This window comes from Mixophyes fleayi, chromosome 3 (assembly GCF_038048845.1).
Source record: "Mixophyes fleayi isolate aMixFle1 chromosome 3, aMixFle1.hap1, whole genome shotgun sequence".
NCBI classification, from domain to species: Eukaryota; Metazoa; Chordata; class Amphibia; order Anura; family Limnodynastidae; genus Mixophyes; species Mixophyes fleayi.
Genome location: NC_134404.1, coordinates 8,777,803 through 8,797,097, shown reverse-complemented (window position 1 = coordinate 8,797,097; position 19,295 = coordinate 8,777,803). Strand labels below are relative to the sequence as shown.

Genomic DNA, 19,295 nt, shown 5'->3' with positions numbered 1-19,295 from the left:
AGTAACCGTGTTTTTCTATCTACGAGAAGGGACTGTTAATGTTTGTACTGTGGACTGTGTATGTTGTTTGTATAATACAGTCACATTGATTACCTGGGTGTCCCTTCTCCTAATACCCCAGGCCACGCAGAACTGCACATGTAGGAGGGAAACATGGAGTGGATACCTAGATAAAACTGCGAGCCAGGCCAGTGGAAATATCCCATCATTACATGTCTGAAGCAGATAAGGAGTTATTACACACTGATCTCCTCATTATCCGCAGAGCATGGGGGATGCAACACTTCAGAACACTCCAATAAATTATCTCTGAGGAATACGCTGCCCTCTCCAGCTTCATCTTCCTTAATGAGGGAACTATTTTTCTGTCATGGCTTAAAACGAGTAAAGGGAGAAAGATGAAGCTTCAGTCGTAGCAGAGGCAGCATGGAGAGGACGCTGACAGGAGTAGTCCTGCCCGGGTGGCACTGTGCCCCAGCTATGCCAACTCCTCCACAAGGCACGGGCAAGAGACTGGACCCAGAGAGATACCAGCAGTCTGCTAGCAAAAGGCAGAGAATGGCCAGGAATCAGTCGGTAAGTATGCCCTCTTTATACCAACGAGTTTCACCGAATATAGATAGGATAATGCGCTCTCTACTGTAGATTATATGGATATTGGCGCTGATTATATTTAGATTATATTTCACGGCGCTGCGGAAACCTTGTGGCGCCTTACAAATAAACGATAATAATAATAATAATAATATTGGAAGGAGTTCTGTGAATATATAAAAGCACAAGCCTGCAGGTCAGGTGCTTTCATACAGACTACAGAAATACAAGATGACTTCTAATACCCATATAATTTACAGGAAGGAGGGCAATATTTCCTATAATAATGTAAATAATGTAATTATAACATCGCAGTGGTGACTTTCACCACATCTTGGAAACAGTTCTGGGGACTATCTGTCCCGTTCAGCTGCAGAATTGAATTTGACTTCCAGTGTTCCATACGGAACTCCACCTATTATTTGTGTTCTAGTGGGGGCTTCTCCGCTCATTGTACCCCAATAACACCACAAAGGAGATGGAACTTACACCGCTATCCCTGCGCTATAGATTCCACACAATACAAATACATCACAAAGCGGCGAAACAAAAGTGGAACCTCAAGGTGTGAGACAGCCCGTTCTGCTGTAATGTAATCCTTCTCTAGTACATATACCTACATCACTTGTGTATTATATAGGTACACGTTTATCCAAAACTAGGACCCTGCATACAGGTGTTATATGTGTAGCTGTCCGTCATTGTGTATCCCGTCATGCTTGGTGACTTGGTTGCCTGTAATGAGGGCTAAAAGAGGAACCCTCAGTGCATTGGAGGAGGATGATGGATGGTGTACCTGACACACAGGCAGCCATTTTGTGGCTGAACCAATATCCATAATAATACAGCCAATCGCTTGACTGGGAACCAGTGACATCACTAAGACACTTCATGACCTCTAGGCATGGGACACTGGTTCCTAGGTGTCCAGAAAATGGCTGCCCCCCGTGTGCGGGTGATGTGTGCCTAATAAGGGTGTTTTGCAGGAACTCTACCTGTTTCACTCAGCAATACCCATTCTTATTCCCAGCACTTATCCCTTCATGGGTGGGGCTGGGGGTCTAATAAAATGTGAATTGTTAAGTCCAGTTTGCACTTTACAGGTTATAATCTTCATTGTTTGAAAAATATTTCACTTAAAAAGCTTCTACTGATACGAACAACATATGACAAGTGTCCAGGGTGTACCAGAGCTGAAGATAAGTGATATAAAGGGCCCTATTTATTATTCATCACAGTGATAAATAACATTTTATCTCCATTTATCACAAAGCATCACCCAGGCAGCTGAGCGATACTGGCGCGGAGCGGTAAGAGTACAATCACCCCCTCACCAGCAGGGGCGGACTGGCCCGGGGGGCAGGGGGGCAACCGCCCCCCGGGCCGCTGGGTCAGACGGCTATTAGGGTCGGGGGGTAGGCCGTCCGGCCGCCCCCCCGGATGGAAAAAACATAGTTTTCCCCCCGCGACCGACCGCATCTGATGACATCAGATGCGGCAGTGTCAGCGCACAGGCGGCCGCATCACATGACGCGGCCGCATCCCCTGTCATATGATGCGGCCGCCTGTGTGCCCCCCGGCCATCCCTCCCCTAGCCCGCGCCTGCTCATCAGGTCAGTATCCATAGTTCTGCGCATGCGTAAGTCGGGGCGATGAATCTGGAAGCCAGGATACATAATACAGCTTATATTATATATAATGTTTCTTTACTACATTTATAAACATTATCTAATGTATTTTAATAATGAAAGCACTTTTTTATTTAAATGGTTAACTGTGGCAAACACTGCTTTATAAAATAAAATAAAGCATTTTAATGATTTTGCTCTGTTAAAAGCGTACTGAGATATCAGGACAGGCATCATGGTGGTACAAGATACTTGTTAACTAGGCCACGATGAAGCCTTTGCAGGGAGCAAGAAATTGCGATAGCGAACCCAATCGCCAGTGAAAACTCTTCTCCCAGTCCACAGTTGTGGTCATGAGGGGAGATATTTCCCTACGCACAGAAGACTTCCTGTTAACTATATAGAAAATATAAATACAATGTTAAAGTCAATGGTGGGCAACATGCAGCCTGCAAGCCTTCACCTGCGGCCCCCCAATCAGCTACTCCTGATAAGGTAGACAGAGGGGAGCCAACCTCCACGTCATGTGACTTTATGTACCACAGGGAGGTCACACTACATGATGGAGGAGGAGTGAGTGCAGTGCGACCCCTCCTTATTCCTCAGTGCGCCCCCGTCCTCATGCCTCAATGCGGCCTACACTCACTCCTCAGTGCGGCCCCCCATCACTTCTCAGTACGGCCCTCCCTCATTCCTCATTGCGGCCCTCCCTCATTCCACAGTGCGGTCCTCCCTCATTCCTCAGTGAGGCCCTCTATCAGTCCTCAGTGCGGCCCTCCCTCATTCCACAGTGCGGTCCTCCCGCATTCCTCAATGCGGCCCTCCCTCATTCTTCAGTGCGGCCCTCCCGCAGTCCTCAGTGTGGCCCTCCCACATTCCTCAATGCGGTTCCCCATCATTTCTCAGTACGGCCCTCCCTCCCTCCTCAGTGCGATCCTCCGCATTCCTCAATGCGGCCCTCTCTCTCTCCTCAGTGCGGCCCTCCCTCCTCAGTGCGGCACTCCCGCATTCCTCAGTGCGGCCCTCCGACCTCCCAGAGTTGCCCATCACTGTCTTAAGTGCTGTCAAAGGATGGGAATGTTGACTGGTATATTAATAAACACACACAGGGAGCGTATCAGGGGCACGCTTTGGTTGGATCTTCGGCCTGGCGTCGTCTTCTCTGTTAAACATTGTCAGGTAGGGTGGCAACGGCTGCGCCCCTTATGCCTTGGTTGATGTTTGCCGTATTCTACAGGTTCTGCCAGTCAGTAACACCCACAAGTCGAGTGAAGGGAAACAAGCTCCAGAAAATAACGCCCGAGAGAGGAACAGAGTGCGGACCCTGCGCCAGGCCTTCCTGTCCCTCCAGGCCGCGCTGCCCTCCGTGCCCCCGGACACCAAACTATCCAAGCTGGATGTCCTGGTCCTGGCCACCAGTTACATAGCCCACCTCACCCAGACCTTGGACCAGGGCAGACGCTCACCTGACAGCTGTCATATGGGGAGAGGCCGGGGCTACCTGCACCCCATGAAGGTGAGACAGATGATGTAAAAATAACTGAATAATATGTAACATAATGATCACACAGCCCAACATACAAGCTGCCTTATATAGAAGAGCTGCTAATAAGATGTACAAATATGTGTAAACGTTTCACGAGAGTATCAGTATGGAAAGTACCTGAGATATATATTGGTGTAGCTGGAGGGAAGATTTATACTGTGCACAGCAGACTTCCTGTTTTATAGAAGGAGGCCATGTCTCTTCTGGTGGCCTGAAATTGCCAATGTCTTGTGAAAACCGGGCTCCTGGGTGGTGGGTAATTTCAGACAAGGATATATTTATTTTAAACACGCCCTATTTAAATGAGATATAGAAATGTAAGGATCATCCATTTCATATGGTTTTCCTTCAGGTTCAGTAAAATACAAGAGATAAATGCATTCTGCATAGAGATCCTACCGCACTGCAGAGGACCTAGCTGCAGCTGCCTGTCACCCATACACTGCTGTGGAAGACTGACCCCTGGTGGTGACATTGTGCTAAACACTGTATGATTCTGGTAGTTCTCTGATACGACAGTACCTATAATTTACAACAACACAACGTGGGACATTGGTGAACACTGGAGCACAATAAAATGGTGCATAACCCACAGTAACCAATCACTTTCTGCCATTGTGTAGTGAGAGCTGGAAGATGTAATTAGGCATTGCTGTGCTCCAGTATTCATAAATATCCCAGACTGTTTTAAAGTGCAATACACAAAGTTGTTAGCCCACTGCGTGTTCAATCTGACCAGAGCTGGCGGAACGTCCATGGGCACCTTAGGGTCCCTCCCCAGGCACTGTGCCCCTACCCTCTTCCATTTCATTCCTTAGCAGGTGGGAGGGAGGAAGGAACACCTACCTGCCTGCAATGTGGGCGAGGTTGTTACATGATAATGTCCTGCCCACCTTGGTAAACACAGAGTAGGCAGAGACGTGATGATGCAATCAGTCTGATCATAGGACTTGTCCTATCCACCGGATGATGCAAATAGTGTCAGGTGAGAGCCTATATAGCAGCCCCTCGTCTGAGAACGGGAGCCTGGTCTACACTGAAAGAGCAGAGGAAAATAATGCGAGAACGAAAGAAGATAAAATAAAAATAAATCTGTGTCAGGACATTGTAAATAGAAGAGGGGGGACCTTTTTTTGTTGTTAACAATTAGTCCAGCGCTAGGTAGCCCTAGGTCTGATATTTTGGGGGACGCATTGTTAGCAGGTAGCCCAGTGACCCAGCTCAAGGTGTGGGATGGCCAGGGGGAGCAAATGCCCCCCTACTCCCCAGCCCAGCTCGGCTAGTACAGGAGCTGCTTAATGACGTGCAGGGGGCTCCACAGACCGCGCATCTGTTTATTGAAACGTCAGACAGCTCGCATAGATTTCTAGTTATTTTCTGTTTAAAAGGCCCAATGCCCTCTGCCAGGTTTGTACTGACACCCACCCAAATCAATGTCAATCAAAATGTCCCCCCCTTAATATACTGTCTCTTTAAATATCTTGGTTGCTGTGATCTACAGACGTCTCCGTGATGTTTCTGTTCACCCCTCTCCATTGTCTTTCTGAATCTGTTTTTCTAGAAGTGGCCGATGAGGGCCCGCCTGTACGCCGAAGCCCTGGAGTGCGGATTGTCAGCCGGATGTGCCTCAAGCCAGGACTAGACAGACCGAGCCGAGGAGATCCGAGATACAACGCATCTGACCCAATCCGGGTGCAGCTATTCTCGATCTAAAGATCTTATATTATCATATCCATCACAGGAGGAGCTATTGCTGATCGCTGCACTTATTCCAAGTAATGTAACCCAGGATCAATGGAAAAATGGATGAGCAGAAGTAGAACACGGGGGAGATTTACAAGGGTGATCTTATCTTTTATGCATCTTTTTGTAAATTATTGTCATATGTCCCGACTATCCTGGGATGGCTATATATATATATATATATATATATATATATATATATATATACACACACAAGTTAACCCGTGCATGATACTCATGCATTCTAGTCAAACTTAAGGTGTTAAAAAGGTTCTTGTCATGCATTTGGGCCATAGCCCAGGCCTCCTCAGGGGAAGAGCGTTACTTCCCGACGTAAGCGCCCTTTTTTAACGTGGTTTTGTCCACATGTCACCACCTCATCATTCTTCTCCATCACCTCATCCTTCATTTTCATCGCCACATCTATCCAGATGTCTATCCAGACACAGGGATCTCTCTCAGCGGTCCTGACTATCACACTCCGTCACCCCCGGCAACCACCAACCACTCCCCACTGTCACCCCCGGCAACCAACAACCACTCCCCACTGTCACCCCCGGCAACCACCAACCACTCCCAACTGTCACTTCTCCTTCAAGAAATATATAAATATTTTTTTAAAATCTTTATAAACACTTTTAACAATTAACAAATTAAATTAACAAATTAAAAACATTAGTATACCAAATTTCAGCCCTTTCTGAATTTTTTTTTCCACACACACTAAATAGTAGGTCAGTGTATAACTCCGCCCAGCAGGTGGCGCTGCAGCTTGGATTTATTTTTACCACACACGCACAGACAGACTAACACACGCCACTAAGCATTTATTATAGATTATATATATATATATATCTGCCCATGATCCGGGAGGCTGCCATACTCTCCCGACATTCCAGGAGAGTATGGCAAGTATAAGCTATATTTTATTGGGTTTTTTTTTACTTGTGGAACTGTAAACCCAAACCTGGTTTGATTCACAGCGTCCACAGCATCTGCAGAGACTTCTCCGGACAGTATCAGACTTAGTAGCAGTATCAGTATCAGTATCAGTCTCAGTATCAGTATCACTCAGCTGCCCCACCTTTTTTTTAATTGCAGAGAAAAAGGTTTTGTTTTTTTGTTAATCAACAAAGCAGTGGTACTCATAATCACGGCTTAGTAAAAGCCGACAGTACTTACCACGACTGCAGGATCCTGAACCACGGATGGCTGACACGTGCTGTACAATGCGAGTCCTTGCATCGCCCCTTTAACAGCCACGATGACACTGTCGCCGTGGAAACTGACGTCTCCCTGGGAGGCGAGATGTTCAATCGTCAAAATGATTGCACATCACTTTTTCCAGCAGTCGTGAATGTCAGCGTGTCAGCCATCCGTGGTTCGGGATCCTGCAGTCGTGGTAAGTAGTGTCGGCTTTTACTAAGCCGTAGATTAGTACCCAACCCCAACAGAGAAATGGGTCCTTTGGTGCCTTACACCACCCCTTCGTTACCTGGTCACTGATCTTACATATATGTTATGTTACAAAGCCCGAGCATAAGAGCAGATAGTGGGAGCCGCATCTAATATGAAGAATAATAGAGCCTCTAGTGTACTCCGCTTTAGCCTGGAACGGTCTCTGGGAAGTTTCAGCGGTGCCGTGCGGTCAGAGATCGTCACAGCGGCTTTCTGAGACTCTGTAGAAGTGACTGAAGTTGGTATAAAATGCACATTTATCACACCACATGTATCCTCACATAATGTGCCTTACCCATAGTTGCCAACTCTCCCGGAATGTCTGGGAGACTCCGGAAATTCGGGTAGGTCTCCTGGACTCCCGGGAGAGCAGACAAATATCCCGCAAACGGCATCTTGCTGTCAAAATGATGTGATTTGCGGTGAATCACATCATTTTGGCCCTGTTCCCTCGCGACAAAAACCGCACTTTGTTGCAAGGGGCGGGGCCAAAATGATGCGATTCACCGCGCTCTTCCCCTCCTGCCCTCCAACCACGCCCGCCTGCCTGGGATCTCCTGGAAAGAAGTTTAAAAAGGTTGGCAAGTATGGCCTTACCATACCTCCCCACTATCCTGATTAATGGCGGACAGTACAGATTTCAGGGCTCTGTCACACTAACCCGATCGGTAAGGTTGGGAGGTATGTCTTACAATACATTTATAAGAACACCTTCTCCGACAGAGTGGAGGCAGCCATCTTGTGTTCAGCACCAGCGCTCCCGAGCATGCAGCCTGTCCGTTCACCCATGTCCCGTGCACATGAAACGTCTCTGGGATGTTGCTGGTTCCACAAGATTTGATGAGCTCCATTCTGATGAATATTTTGGACCATTTACAACATGGCTGCCTTCCGTGGTGACTGGCTCACTCTCAGGGGCCAATTCTACTCTCCATTTTTAAATTAATTTTTATCTTCACACCAGTCTATTATTGATAGTCTTACGCTATATCAAAATATTAAAAAAATAAATAAATAAAAATCATATACATCTTTAAATAAAGTGTATTTGAGTAAAACACTCCCAAAATCCTGGTTCACCACTAATTATAAAATATAATCTTCCTTCCAATGGAAATTTCTAATCCTATAGGAGAAAACACATCTAACATCTGAGGCAACTGCCCACAACCCAATGACCATGACTGGAAGTGACCGCGAATTTAGACACAAAACTTTTAGCTCAGTTTAGTGTAATGTTCCTCTGGTAACCTCTCCGTATCAGATCACATTGTGCCCCAAAATATATTCCTCTACGATATCAATGGCTCCTCTGAATGTGTAAATACAGCTATGGCCTTTCCACACAGCATATAACACTGCTTTGTATCACTGAGTTTATGACACGTTTGCTTTATTGTTATAGAAGAACTTTATAAACACTTTTTTTTAAATAAAAGCTTTTCATCGGTTTCACTAGTGAGTGTTCTTGTGCTCCCATGAGACCAGTGTTGGCCGTATTGGTCGGACATTGTGATGTGTGCAGAGAAGGATAGAAGATGTGGTCAGACAGTCACTAGGACAACATTCACCTAACTAGGACCATGTGTATGGGGTTATCAGCCGAATAAAGCGCACTGTCACAAGCGTCCGTCCCAACTTAAGAAGATTTGGGGGTCTGTCCCGTATATAATTCCAGGGGGTAAATGGATCAATGTCCGCATTTTGCAAGACGCCGATATTCAGAGATTTTACAGAGAAAATTTAAAGGGGCTATGGCTGTAACAGCAAAACAATGCAACATCCGAATATCGGCGACTTGTAAAATGCGCACATTGATACATTTACCCCCAGGACAGTTAGGAGAGGACGGGTGTATCCGGTGCGCTCTATGGCTCTGGAGATTTACCAGGAGCTGATGATATTTGTTTTCTTGCACTGATATAATGGGGACAAGCTACGACTGATAACTTCTAGTCTGGGGACAAACACAAAGCAAGTGACAAAGGCTCTTCTACCAGTGTTCCAGCAATAGAAAATGGGACAACAAAAAATGTTGTGGGCGGGGTTTTATAAATGTTGGTGTCTTTTATATAGCCAATCACAGAATGAAAAATTGCTAGTTACATACACAGGCCGATCTGATAAATATTCATTGTAAAGACCAATCTAGTGACCTATAAGTATACAGACAGGTCTATAGTGACCGATATACAATATAGACAGCATTCTAGTGACCGATATACAATGCAGACAGCTTTCTAGTGACTGATATACAATGCAGACAGCATTCTAGTGACTGATATACAATACAGAGAGCATTCTAGTAACCAATATACAATGCACACAGCATTCTAGTGACTGATATACAATACAGAGAGCATTCTATTGACCAATATACAGTGCAAACAGCATTCTAGTGACTGATGTACAATACACACAGCATTCTAATGACCGATATACAACTGACACAGCATTCTAGTAAAACAATACGGACAGCATTCTAGTGACCAATATACAACGCGCACAGCATTCTAGTGACCAATATACAATACAGACAGCATTCAAGTGACCAATATACAATGCACACATCATTCTAGTGACTGATATACAATACAGACAGCATTCTAATAACCAATATACACTACAGACAGCATTCTAGTGACTGAAGTACAACACAGAGAGCATTCTTGTGACCAATATACAATGCACACAGCATTCTAGTGGCTGATATAAGATACAGACAGCATTCTAATGACAAATATACAATTCAGACAGCATTCTAGTGACTGGTGTACAATACATACAGCATTCTAATGACCGCTATACAACAGACACAGCATTCTAGTGACCGATAAACAATACAGACAGCATTCTTGTGACCAGTATACAACACAAACAGCATTCTAGTGACCGATGTACAATACATACAGCTTTCTAATGACAAATATATGATACAGACAGCATTCTAGTGACCGATGTACAATACAGACAGCATTCTAGTGACCGGTATACAATACAGACAGCATTCTAGTGACCTATATACAATGCAGGCAGCATTCTTGTGACCAGTATACAATACAGACAGCATTCTAGTGACCGATATACAATACAGACAGCATTCTAGTGACCAGTATATAATACAGAAAGCATTCTAGTGACCAATGTACGATGCAGACAGCATTCTAGTGACCGATATACAATACAGAAAGCATTCTAGTGACTGATGTACGATGCAGACAGCATTCTAGTAACCAATATAAAATACAGATAGCATTCTAGTGACCAATATACAATACAGACAGCATTCTAGTGAACGATATACAATACTGACAGCATTCAAGTGAATGGCATACAATACAGACAGCATTCTTGTGACCGATGTACGGTTTAGAGAGCATTCTAATGACAGATGAACAGTGCAGACAGCATTCTAATGGCCGATAAACGATACAGACAGCATTCTAGTGACCGATGTACAATGCACACAGCATTCTAGTGACCGATATACAATGCAGACAGCATTCTAGTGGCCGATATACAATGCAGACAGCATTCTAGTGACCGATATACAATGCAGACAGCATTCTAGTGACCAATATACAATGCAGACAGCATTCTAGTGACTGATGTACAATACATACAGCATTCTAATGACCGATATACAACAGACACAGCATTCTAGTAAAACAATACGGACAGCATTATAGTGACCAATATACAACACACACAGCATTCTAGTGACTGATATACAATACAGACAGCATTCAAGTGACCAATATACAATGCACACATCATTCTAGTGACTGATATACAATACAGACAGCATTCTAATAACCAATATACACTGCAGACAGCATTCTAGTGACTGAAGTACAATACAGAGAGCATTCTAGTGACCAATATACAATGCACACAGCATTCTAGTGGCTGATATAAGATACAGACAGCATTCTAATGACCAATATACAATACAGACAGCATTCTAGTGACTGGTGTACAATACATACAGCATTCTAATGACCGCTGTACAACAGACACAGCATTCTAGTGACCGATAAACAATACAGACAGCATTCTTGTGACCAGTATACAACACAAACAGCATTCTAGTGACCGATAAACAATACAGACAGCATTCTTGTGACCAGTATACAACACAAACAGCATTCTAGTGACCGATGTACAATACATACAGCTTTCTAATGACAAATATATGATACAGACAGCATTCTAGTGACCGATGTACAATACAGACAGCATTCTAGTGACCAATGTACAATACAGACGGCATTCTAGTGACTGGTATACAATACAGAGAGCATTCTAGTGACCTATATACAATGCAGGCAGCATTCTTGTGACCAGTATACAATACAGACAGCATTCTAGTGACCGATATACAATACAGACAGCATTCCAGTGACCAGTATATAATACAGAAAGCATTCTAGTGACCAATGTACGATGCAGACAGCATTCTAGTGACCGATATACAATACAGAAAGCATTCTAGTGACTGATGTACGATGCAGACAGCATTCTAGTAACCAATATAAAATACAGATAGCATTCTAGTGACCAATATACAATACTGACAGCATTCAAGTGAATGGCATACAATACAGACAGCATTCTTGTGACCGATGTACGGTTTAGAGAGCATTCTAATGACAGATGAACAGTGCAGACAGCATTCTAATGGCCGATAAACAATACAGACAGCATTCTAGTGACCGATGTATAATGCAGACAGCATTCGAGTGACGGATGTATAATGCAGACACGGTGGAATGTTGGAGGAAAAGGAACCAATTGCAGGGAGTAGAGAATGGAGCGAGAGGACAGAAAGTCATATAGGGAGCTGTACACAAGTTTTTACTATAGTTTAGCCACAAAGGGTAAGAGACAAATAAGACAATAGTTGGAGACAGAAGTTGGATCGAGAGATGGTCTCTTTTGTATTGGTGAGATGAGGGTGTGTTTAAAGGAGTATGGAGACCTGCCAGTGGGGAGACACAGGGTGAAGAGGTGAGCATGTAGCAGGGGAGAGAAGTTGGGAGGGAATTGGGTCAAGAGGACAGGTTTTGGGATGAGATGAGCGCAAATGCTTAATTTTTTGGGTGTATTGGGGAGTGTATGAGAAGGCGGGTGAGGTGTATGGGGTCTGGAATGAGTAAATGTCTCATAAAATTATGTAAATTTTGTCTTTGAAGTAGGTGGCAAAATCATGGGCAGTGTAGGAGGAAGGGGGAGGAGATGTAGGAGGACAGAGAAGGGAGTTGAAGGCAGCAAGTTGAGGAGATGTCAGGGTTAGAAAACAGGGTGGATATTAGAGAATTGAAATATGTTTGTTTGGAAAAGTGAGAGGGCCGTCCTTTAATAACTGCCACATGGGCAGTGGAGGGCTGTGAGATTGGACCAGACGGGCTAGCCTTCACTCCCAGCACGCATCAATGATCCTTGGGTACCCATGATCCTATTGTCCGGTTCACCAGTTGTCCTTCCTTGGACTGGAACACTTTTGGTAGGCACTAACCACTGCATACCAGATGTTATGGAGATGCTCTGACCCAGTCCTCTCGCCATCCCAGTTTGACCCTTGTCAAAGTTGCTCAGATCCTTACATTTGCCCATTTTTCCTGCTTTCAACACACCAACTTTCATGTTATAGTAATGGGTGTATATCTCTCTATTCACACATATAGAGAGTATCATCGGTTTTATCTGCTCTCAGCATTTTTTCGGTACTATGAGAGAGATCATCAGTGAAGTTTGGGATTGTACACTGTGCATAAATCACTATCTTCCCCCAATTACCCGTCTCAGGGATGGGAACGTGGAGTTTTAATATAAAATGTTTTCATTTTTTTCCTCTGTAAATATTTCTGTTCCGTTCTCTCGCCACATAAAAGTCTTGTTTAACATTCTTAAAATAACAATCCTGCAGTTGTGTCTTTATCCCGAAATAACTTGGCGTGTGAGGCACATTGCTCGTGTACCGCCAGAGAAGAGATGTTCACCTCTAGATTTACAGCACAAATTACCACCCAAACAGATAACACATTCTGACTTCTTCGCTGCTACAGACACGACCCTGGCAGAGGTTTGGCAAGTTCCAGCAAGGAGGGGGGAACTGGTGATAATCTCTGTCTGTACGTGAAGGACAGAATGTATCAGCGGTGGATTGTTGGGTACAAACACACATATAAAAACACAACGCAAGAGGCCGGCTAGTTTAAGACATTTTATCACCAAACCCTTGTCAACGCAATTTATATATAAAAAAAGTATCACAAGGCAGCAGAGTGATAGTCACTGCCCTGGTTATACAGGCTCAATACACTAACAATTAACTTGCCACTTTACCGAGCCAGTCTCCAGGGGCCCATTGGCCATAGACCTTACAGGTAGATTTATCGGTAGGCCGATGGCCCCACCATGGTGTCACGGAGTACTTGGGGGCTGAGGCAGGAGCATTGGGCTGGTCCTAAATTCAGGCTGGGGGCGGACTGGCATCTTTGTAGATTAGGTGACAGAGGGTGCGTGGTGTCATTTACAAAGGCCCCACCCAGACACCTCTTCTCTCCCCTCCCTGTCCCCTCCAGCTTCCTTCATTGGCCAGAACTTGTACTGTGCACCACACAGTCCCGGAAGAGGACAAATCAATGTTAACAGCTTCCCTCTCCTCCCCTGCCCACCCAGCTCCAGATCTTCCCATGTTTGTCTCACCCACTTTTGTGTCTGCGGCTCTCTACGCTCCCCATCTCTGTCTTCCTCCTTTGTGTTAGTCTCTCTGTCTCCCCATGTGTGCCTCTGCCCCCCTTTGTGTCTTTGTCCCTACTTTTATGTGTATAGCACTTTTCCTCCCTTTGTGTGTGCACCTGTCCCAATTTTTGTATGTGGAATAATTCCTCCCTGTCCCTCTCCATTTCCCCATTATGTTTTTATGTGCAACCCAATGGTTTGTATGTCTCTTTCTCCACATTATGGGTGCCTGTCCTGTCCTGTCCCCCCCATTGCATATGTTCTCATTTTTACTCCCATCTGCGTTCACAACTCCCTGTCCTCTTGCACCAGACTTATTTCCCTTCTTGTCTTCCCCTTCTCCCCTCTGCACATGATAACAGGGTTTTACTGATGCTGCTGGTCTGCGAGTCCTCATTGGTTGCACTAAGGACCCAATTTATCAAAGGAGAAAAAGCCATTCTGGCTGCAAAAGTGACACTTCTTGTGTCTTTGCCACCATCGGAGGGATCTGACAGGTTGATGACATGATTCAGAGAAGTCTGTCTGTGATCGCACTTTCTTAGACGATCCTATTGGAGATCTTACATGTGCTATCTTACCTATGGGATGAACCCGATGGTGAAGGAAATCATCCCCAACAACTGAAGACTTTCTTATTGCTGATGAGTCTGCAGCTGAGGCGTCAGTGCCTGGATCTTGCTACACGTTGCTCTGTACGGTGTCTATATGAACTACTGAGGAGGAAAGGGATCTAGGAGTCACTATTTCAGGTAACTTAAAGGCAGGTAAGTAATGTAACAAAGCAATGAGGAGGCAAGTCAGATGCTGGGTTGTATAGGGAAAGGAATCAGTAGCAGAAAGAAGTAATAATACCACTGTATAGGTCATTGGTACGGCCTCATCTACTGTGTTCAATTCTGGAGGCCGTATCTCCAGAAGGATATAAATACATTATAGACTGTACAAAGAAGGGCAACTAACATGGTGCATGGTCTACAGCACAAAACTTACCCAGAAAAAGTAAAAGATCTTAATATGTATAGTTTGGAGCAGAGAAGGGAAAGGGGGGACACGATAGAAACTTTCAAATATATCAAGTGTTATAACAAGGTGCAGGAGGGAAACATTCTTGAAAGGAAGAGAAGTATTAGAACACAAGGACATGTACTGACACTGGGGGGAAGAGAAGTATTAGAACACGAGGACATGTACTGACACTGGGGGGAAGAGAAGTATTAGAACACGAGGACATGCACTGACACTAGGGGGAATAGAAGTATTAGAACACGAGGACATGTACTGACACTGGGGGGAAGAGAAGTATTAGAACACGAGGACATGTACTGACACTGGGGGGAAGAGAAGTATTAGAACACGAGGACATGCACTGACACTAGGGGGAATAGAAGTATTAGAACACGAGGACATGTACTGACACTGGGGGGAAGAGAAGTATTAGAACACGAGGACATGTACTGACACTGGGGGGAAGAGAAGTATTAGAACACAAGGACATGTACTGACACTGGGGGGAAGAGAAGTATTAGAACACAAGGACATGTACTGACACTGGGAGGGAAGAGAAGTATTAGAACACAAGGACATGTACTGACACTGGGAGGGAAGAGAAGTATTAGAACACGAGGACATGTACTGACACTGGGGGGGAAGAGAAGTATTAGAACACGAGGACATGTACTGACACTGGAGGGAAGAGAAGTATTAGAACACGAGGACATGCACTGACACGGGGGTGGGGGGGAGAGAAGTATTAGAACACGAGGACATGTACTGACACTGGGGGGAAGAGAAGTATTAGAACACGAGGACATGTACTGACACTGGGGGGAAGAGAAGTATTAGAACACGAGGACATGTACTGACACTAGGGGGAAGAGAAGTATTAGAACACGAGGACATGTACTGACACTGGGGGGAAGAGAAGTATTAGAACAGGAGGACATGCACTGACACTGGGGGGAAGAGAAGTATTAGAACACGAGGACATGTACTGACACTGGGGGGGGGAAAGAGAAGTATTAGAACAGGAGGACATGCACTGACACTGGGGGAAAGAGAAGTATTAGAACACGAGGACATGCACTGACACTGGGGGGAAGAGAAGTATTAGAACACGAGGACATGTACTGACACTGGGGGGAAGAGAAGTATTAGAACACGAGGACATGTACTGACACTGGGGGGAAGAGAAGTATTAGAACACGAGGACATGCACTGACACTGGAGGGAAGAGAAGTATTAGAACACGAGGACATGTACTGACACTGGGGGGAAGAGAAGTATTAGAACACGAGGACATGTACTGACACTGGGGGGAAGAGAAGTATTAGAACACGAGGACATGTACTGACACTGGGGGGAAGAGAAGTATTAGAACACGAGGACATGTACTGACACTGGGGGAAGAGAAGTATTAGAACACGAGGACATGTACTGACACTGGGGGAAGAGAAGTATTAGAACACGAGGACATGTACTGACACTGGGGGGGAAGAGAAGTAAAACAGACAAAGAGGTGAGAAGGCCCTGCTCGCAAGCTTACAATCTATGGGACAATGGGAGTTTTATATATGAGGTTAAGTCTTCATTTTGCATTTCGGTCCAACCAGACTGCAAAGGTAAAAGTGACTCATAACCTAAATGATCCCGTCACACAACAATGTTGGTCAGGGGGTAGTTGTCTTGTGTGAAATTGTGTAACGGATGGTAATAGGGTAATGTAGTGAGGTTAAGAGGGTGCTTGTCTGAAGAGGTGAGTTTTGAGAGAATGCTTGAAGGTTAGTAGACCAGAGGAAAGTCTTATTGTGCGAGGGAGGGAATTCCACAAAGTGGGTGCAGCCCGAAAAAAAGTTCTGTAACCGGAAATGGGAGGATGTAATGAGTGTGCATGAGAGACGGAGATCTTGTGCAGCGGAGATGTCGAGTTGGGAGATATTTTGAGACAAGAGAGGAGATGTATGTTGGTGCAGCTTTGTTGGCCTTGTAGGTTAGTAAAAGTATTTTATATTGGATTCAGTAGAAAACAGGCAACCAGTATAGAGACATACAGAGTGATTCAGCAGAGGAATAATGATTGGCAAGGAAAATCAATTTTGCTGCTGCGTGCAAAATAGATTGCAGGGGTTAGAGTCTGTTTTTGGGAAGACCAGTAAGGAGGGAGTTGCAATAGTCAATGCAGGAGATAAGTGCATGCATTAAGGTTTTTGCAGTGTCTTGAGTGAGATATGTGCGAATTCTGGAAATGTTCTTTAGATGTATGTAACATGATTTAGATATAGAGTGAATGTGAGGAACAAAGGATAGTTGTGAGTCGAGGATTACACCTAGGCAGCGAGCTTGTGGGGTGGGATTTATGGTAATGTTATCAACAGAGATAGAAATGTCAGGTATGCTCTTGTTGGCGGGTGGGAATATTATTAACTCTGTTTTAGAAAGATTGAGTTTGAGTTGGCGAGAGGACATTCAAGATGAAATGACAGTCGGTTACACAGGACAACACAGATGTCGAGAGATCAGGAGAGGATAGATACATTTGGGTATCATCTGCATAGAGATGATACTGAAATCCAAAGGAGCTTATTAGATTTCCAAGAGAAGCGGTGTAGATAGAGAACAGCAGAGGACCTAGCACTGAGCCTTGTGGTACTCCAACTGATAGGGGAAGCGGAACAGAGGTGGCCCCAGAGAAATTAACAGTGAAAGAGCGATTAGAAAGGTAGGATGAGAACCAGGACAGAACAGTGTCTTGAAGACCTAGGGATTGCAGCGTTTGTATGAGAAGAGAGTGGTCAACGGTGTCAAATGCAGCCGAGAGATCCAGGAGAATTAGGAGAGAGTAATGACGTTTAGTTTTAGCAGTGATCAGATCATTGACCACCTTGGTCAACGCAGTCTCTGTGGAGTGTTGAGAACGAAAACCAGACTGAAGAGGATCAAACAGGTTGTTTGCAGAAAGGAAGCGTGTGAGGCGAGTGTAGGCAAGTCTGTCTATGAGCTTGGAGGGGCACGGGATCTGAGAGTTTGGGTCGGACTCTTGTTTGTTTAGAATAGGAGTAACCCGTTAGTTTTAAATGCAGTTATCTTTTTATTCCCAGATAAACTGAGGCCACATTCATTAGGTTTAAGCAGTTGTACGCTTGAGAGATGTATTCGCTAATATAACCATTGCTTTGCAGATTAGGGACACTGCTCAGGACTAGAGGTGGAGGAGGGGACGTTACAAATAGTTGAACACAAGCCATTGACTTTAACAAGCTGAAATCAAAAGCCGTGAAGAGGGAAAGGAAGTGACTCCCCTACACACATCTTCTGTCTGTTGCACAATAGGCAACTTTGAAGTATGAGCAATATGATGATTACATCTCTGTCCTTGTATATACAGAATTGTCATAACAAATGCAAGTCCCAGTCATTATATGTGCTGCCTCGCGGAGTGAGAAACTCAACCACGCGCTGAATTTGCAGGGGAAACTTATGTATTTACACTATTATTCTTAGGACACAGCAGAACCATCGGGTTTCTGGAAAGCACGTGTCCCATCGCCCGTTAGTGCAGGATTCATCATTTAAAAGTGCTCAGAACCTGGCGTGTGCCATTGTGTTCTACCTCATAGTGAGAGCTGGACGGTGCAGACTAAACTTATTGCCATGTCTTCTAAGGTATATTCCAAATATACAATAAGTAGAGGACAACTGTATGATAAATTAACCCAATACAGTCACATATGACAATATTAAAAGTCACCAAGGAGTTCTGTCTATATATAATGCTATAGCCAGCAAAGGAGCTGCTATTTTTACTTGTACATAAAAATGCAGAAATCTCCGTTGCAGACATTTGCAAATGTATGGTAAGCCACTGCCCGCCAAGGCACTTCTGCAAATAGGCTTTTTGCGGTAAGTCAGCTCTCAATTTGAAAACACATATGTATGACCCAAATATAGGACTCTCGCTGTTTAGAGTTAGGACAACCGTATTAGCAGAAGTGTCTTGACAGGGTGGGTGGCTTTCCATACATTTGCAAATGTCTGCAACGGAGATTTCTGCATTTTTATGAACAAGTAAAAATAGCGGCTCCTTTGCTGGCTATAGCAGTGTGCTGGGGGGATTTTGTTCCTTTCAGCATAACCCCACCCTTTCAAGCACCTGCTATGAACCTATATATTGGTTGAGCAACTTCCACTTCTGTATTATCTATATAAAACGCCCAAGACTGCAGGCTGAATGTTTTTATATAGCGCAGTGAACAGTGATAATACAAGAGTGGTATTATTTTCGGAAATGACCCTTCAAATCAGCTTGGTCATGGAGGGGCTGAGAATAGGCCAGGGACTGTGCGTATGGTGTATAGTATCTGTAATAACGAATTCTGAGATATCGCTGTGTGTACGTCATGGAAACAGATGATCTATAATGACTCAGTAGAAACTGATGGGATCAGGCATGTTTGTAAAGGAGTTTTTAAAAAAAAAAAAAAAAAAAGGACTGCAGACGATTAGTCATCTTCTAAATGTCCCGCTGTACAGAGAACTCTGAGTGAGTGAGACACACACACTGGGGTCAATTTTATAGCAGC

General features: G+C 44.5%; 1 protein-coding gene across 1 annotated transcript; it reads left to right on the top strand.

Annotated features, from left to right (window-relative positions):
• The first annotated feature begins 291 nt into the window (after positions 1-291).
• On the top strand, positions 292-8,420 carry TCF23 (transcription factor 23). The gene is made up of 3 exons (XM_075201067.1): positions 292-576; positions 3,460-3,738; positions 5,330-8,420. Exons 1-3 carry the CDS (start codon positions 427-429, stop codon positions 5,408-5,410), a joined length of 510 nt encoding a protein of 169 aa, XP_075057168.1. The 5' UTR covers positions 292-426; the 3' UTR covers positions 5,411-8,420.
• Positions 8,421-19,295: the final 10,875 nt, after the last annotated feature.

What these genes read in the sequence shown, in the direction of transcription:
- TCF23 (XM_075201067.1), top strand. Translation starts at nt 427, where the DNA reads ATGGAGAGGACGCTGACAGGAGTAGTCCTGCCCGGGTGGCACTGTGCC. An exon ending in GAATGGCCAGGAATCAGTCG is followed by an intron (nt 577 to 3,459) that starts GTAAGTATGCCC and finishes CGTATTCTACAG; the next exon opens with GTTCTGCCAGTCAGTAACAC. An exon ending in GCTACCTGCACCCCATGAAG is followed by an intron (nt 3,739 to 5,329) that starts GTGAGACAGATG and finishes CTGTTTTTCTAG; the next exon opens with AAGTGGCCGATGAGGGCCCG.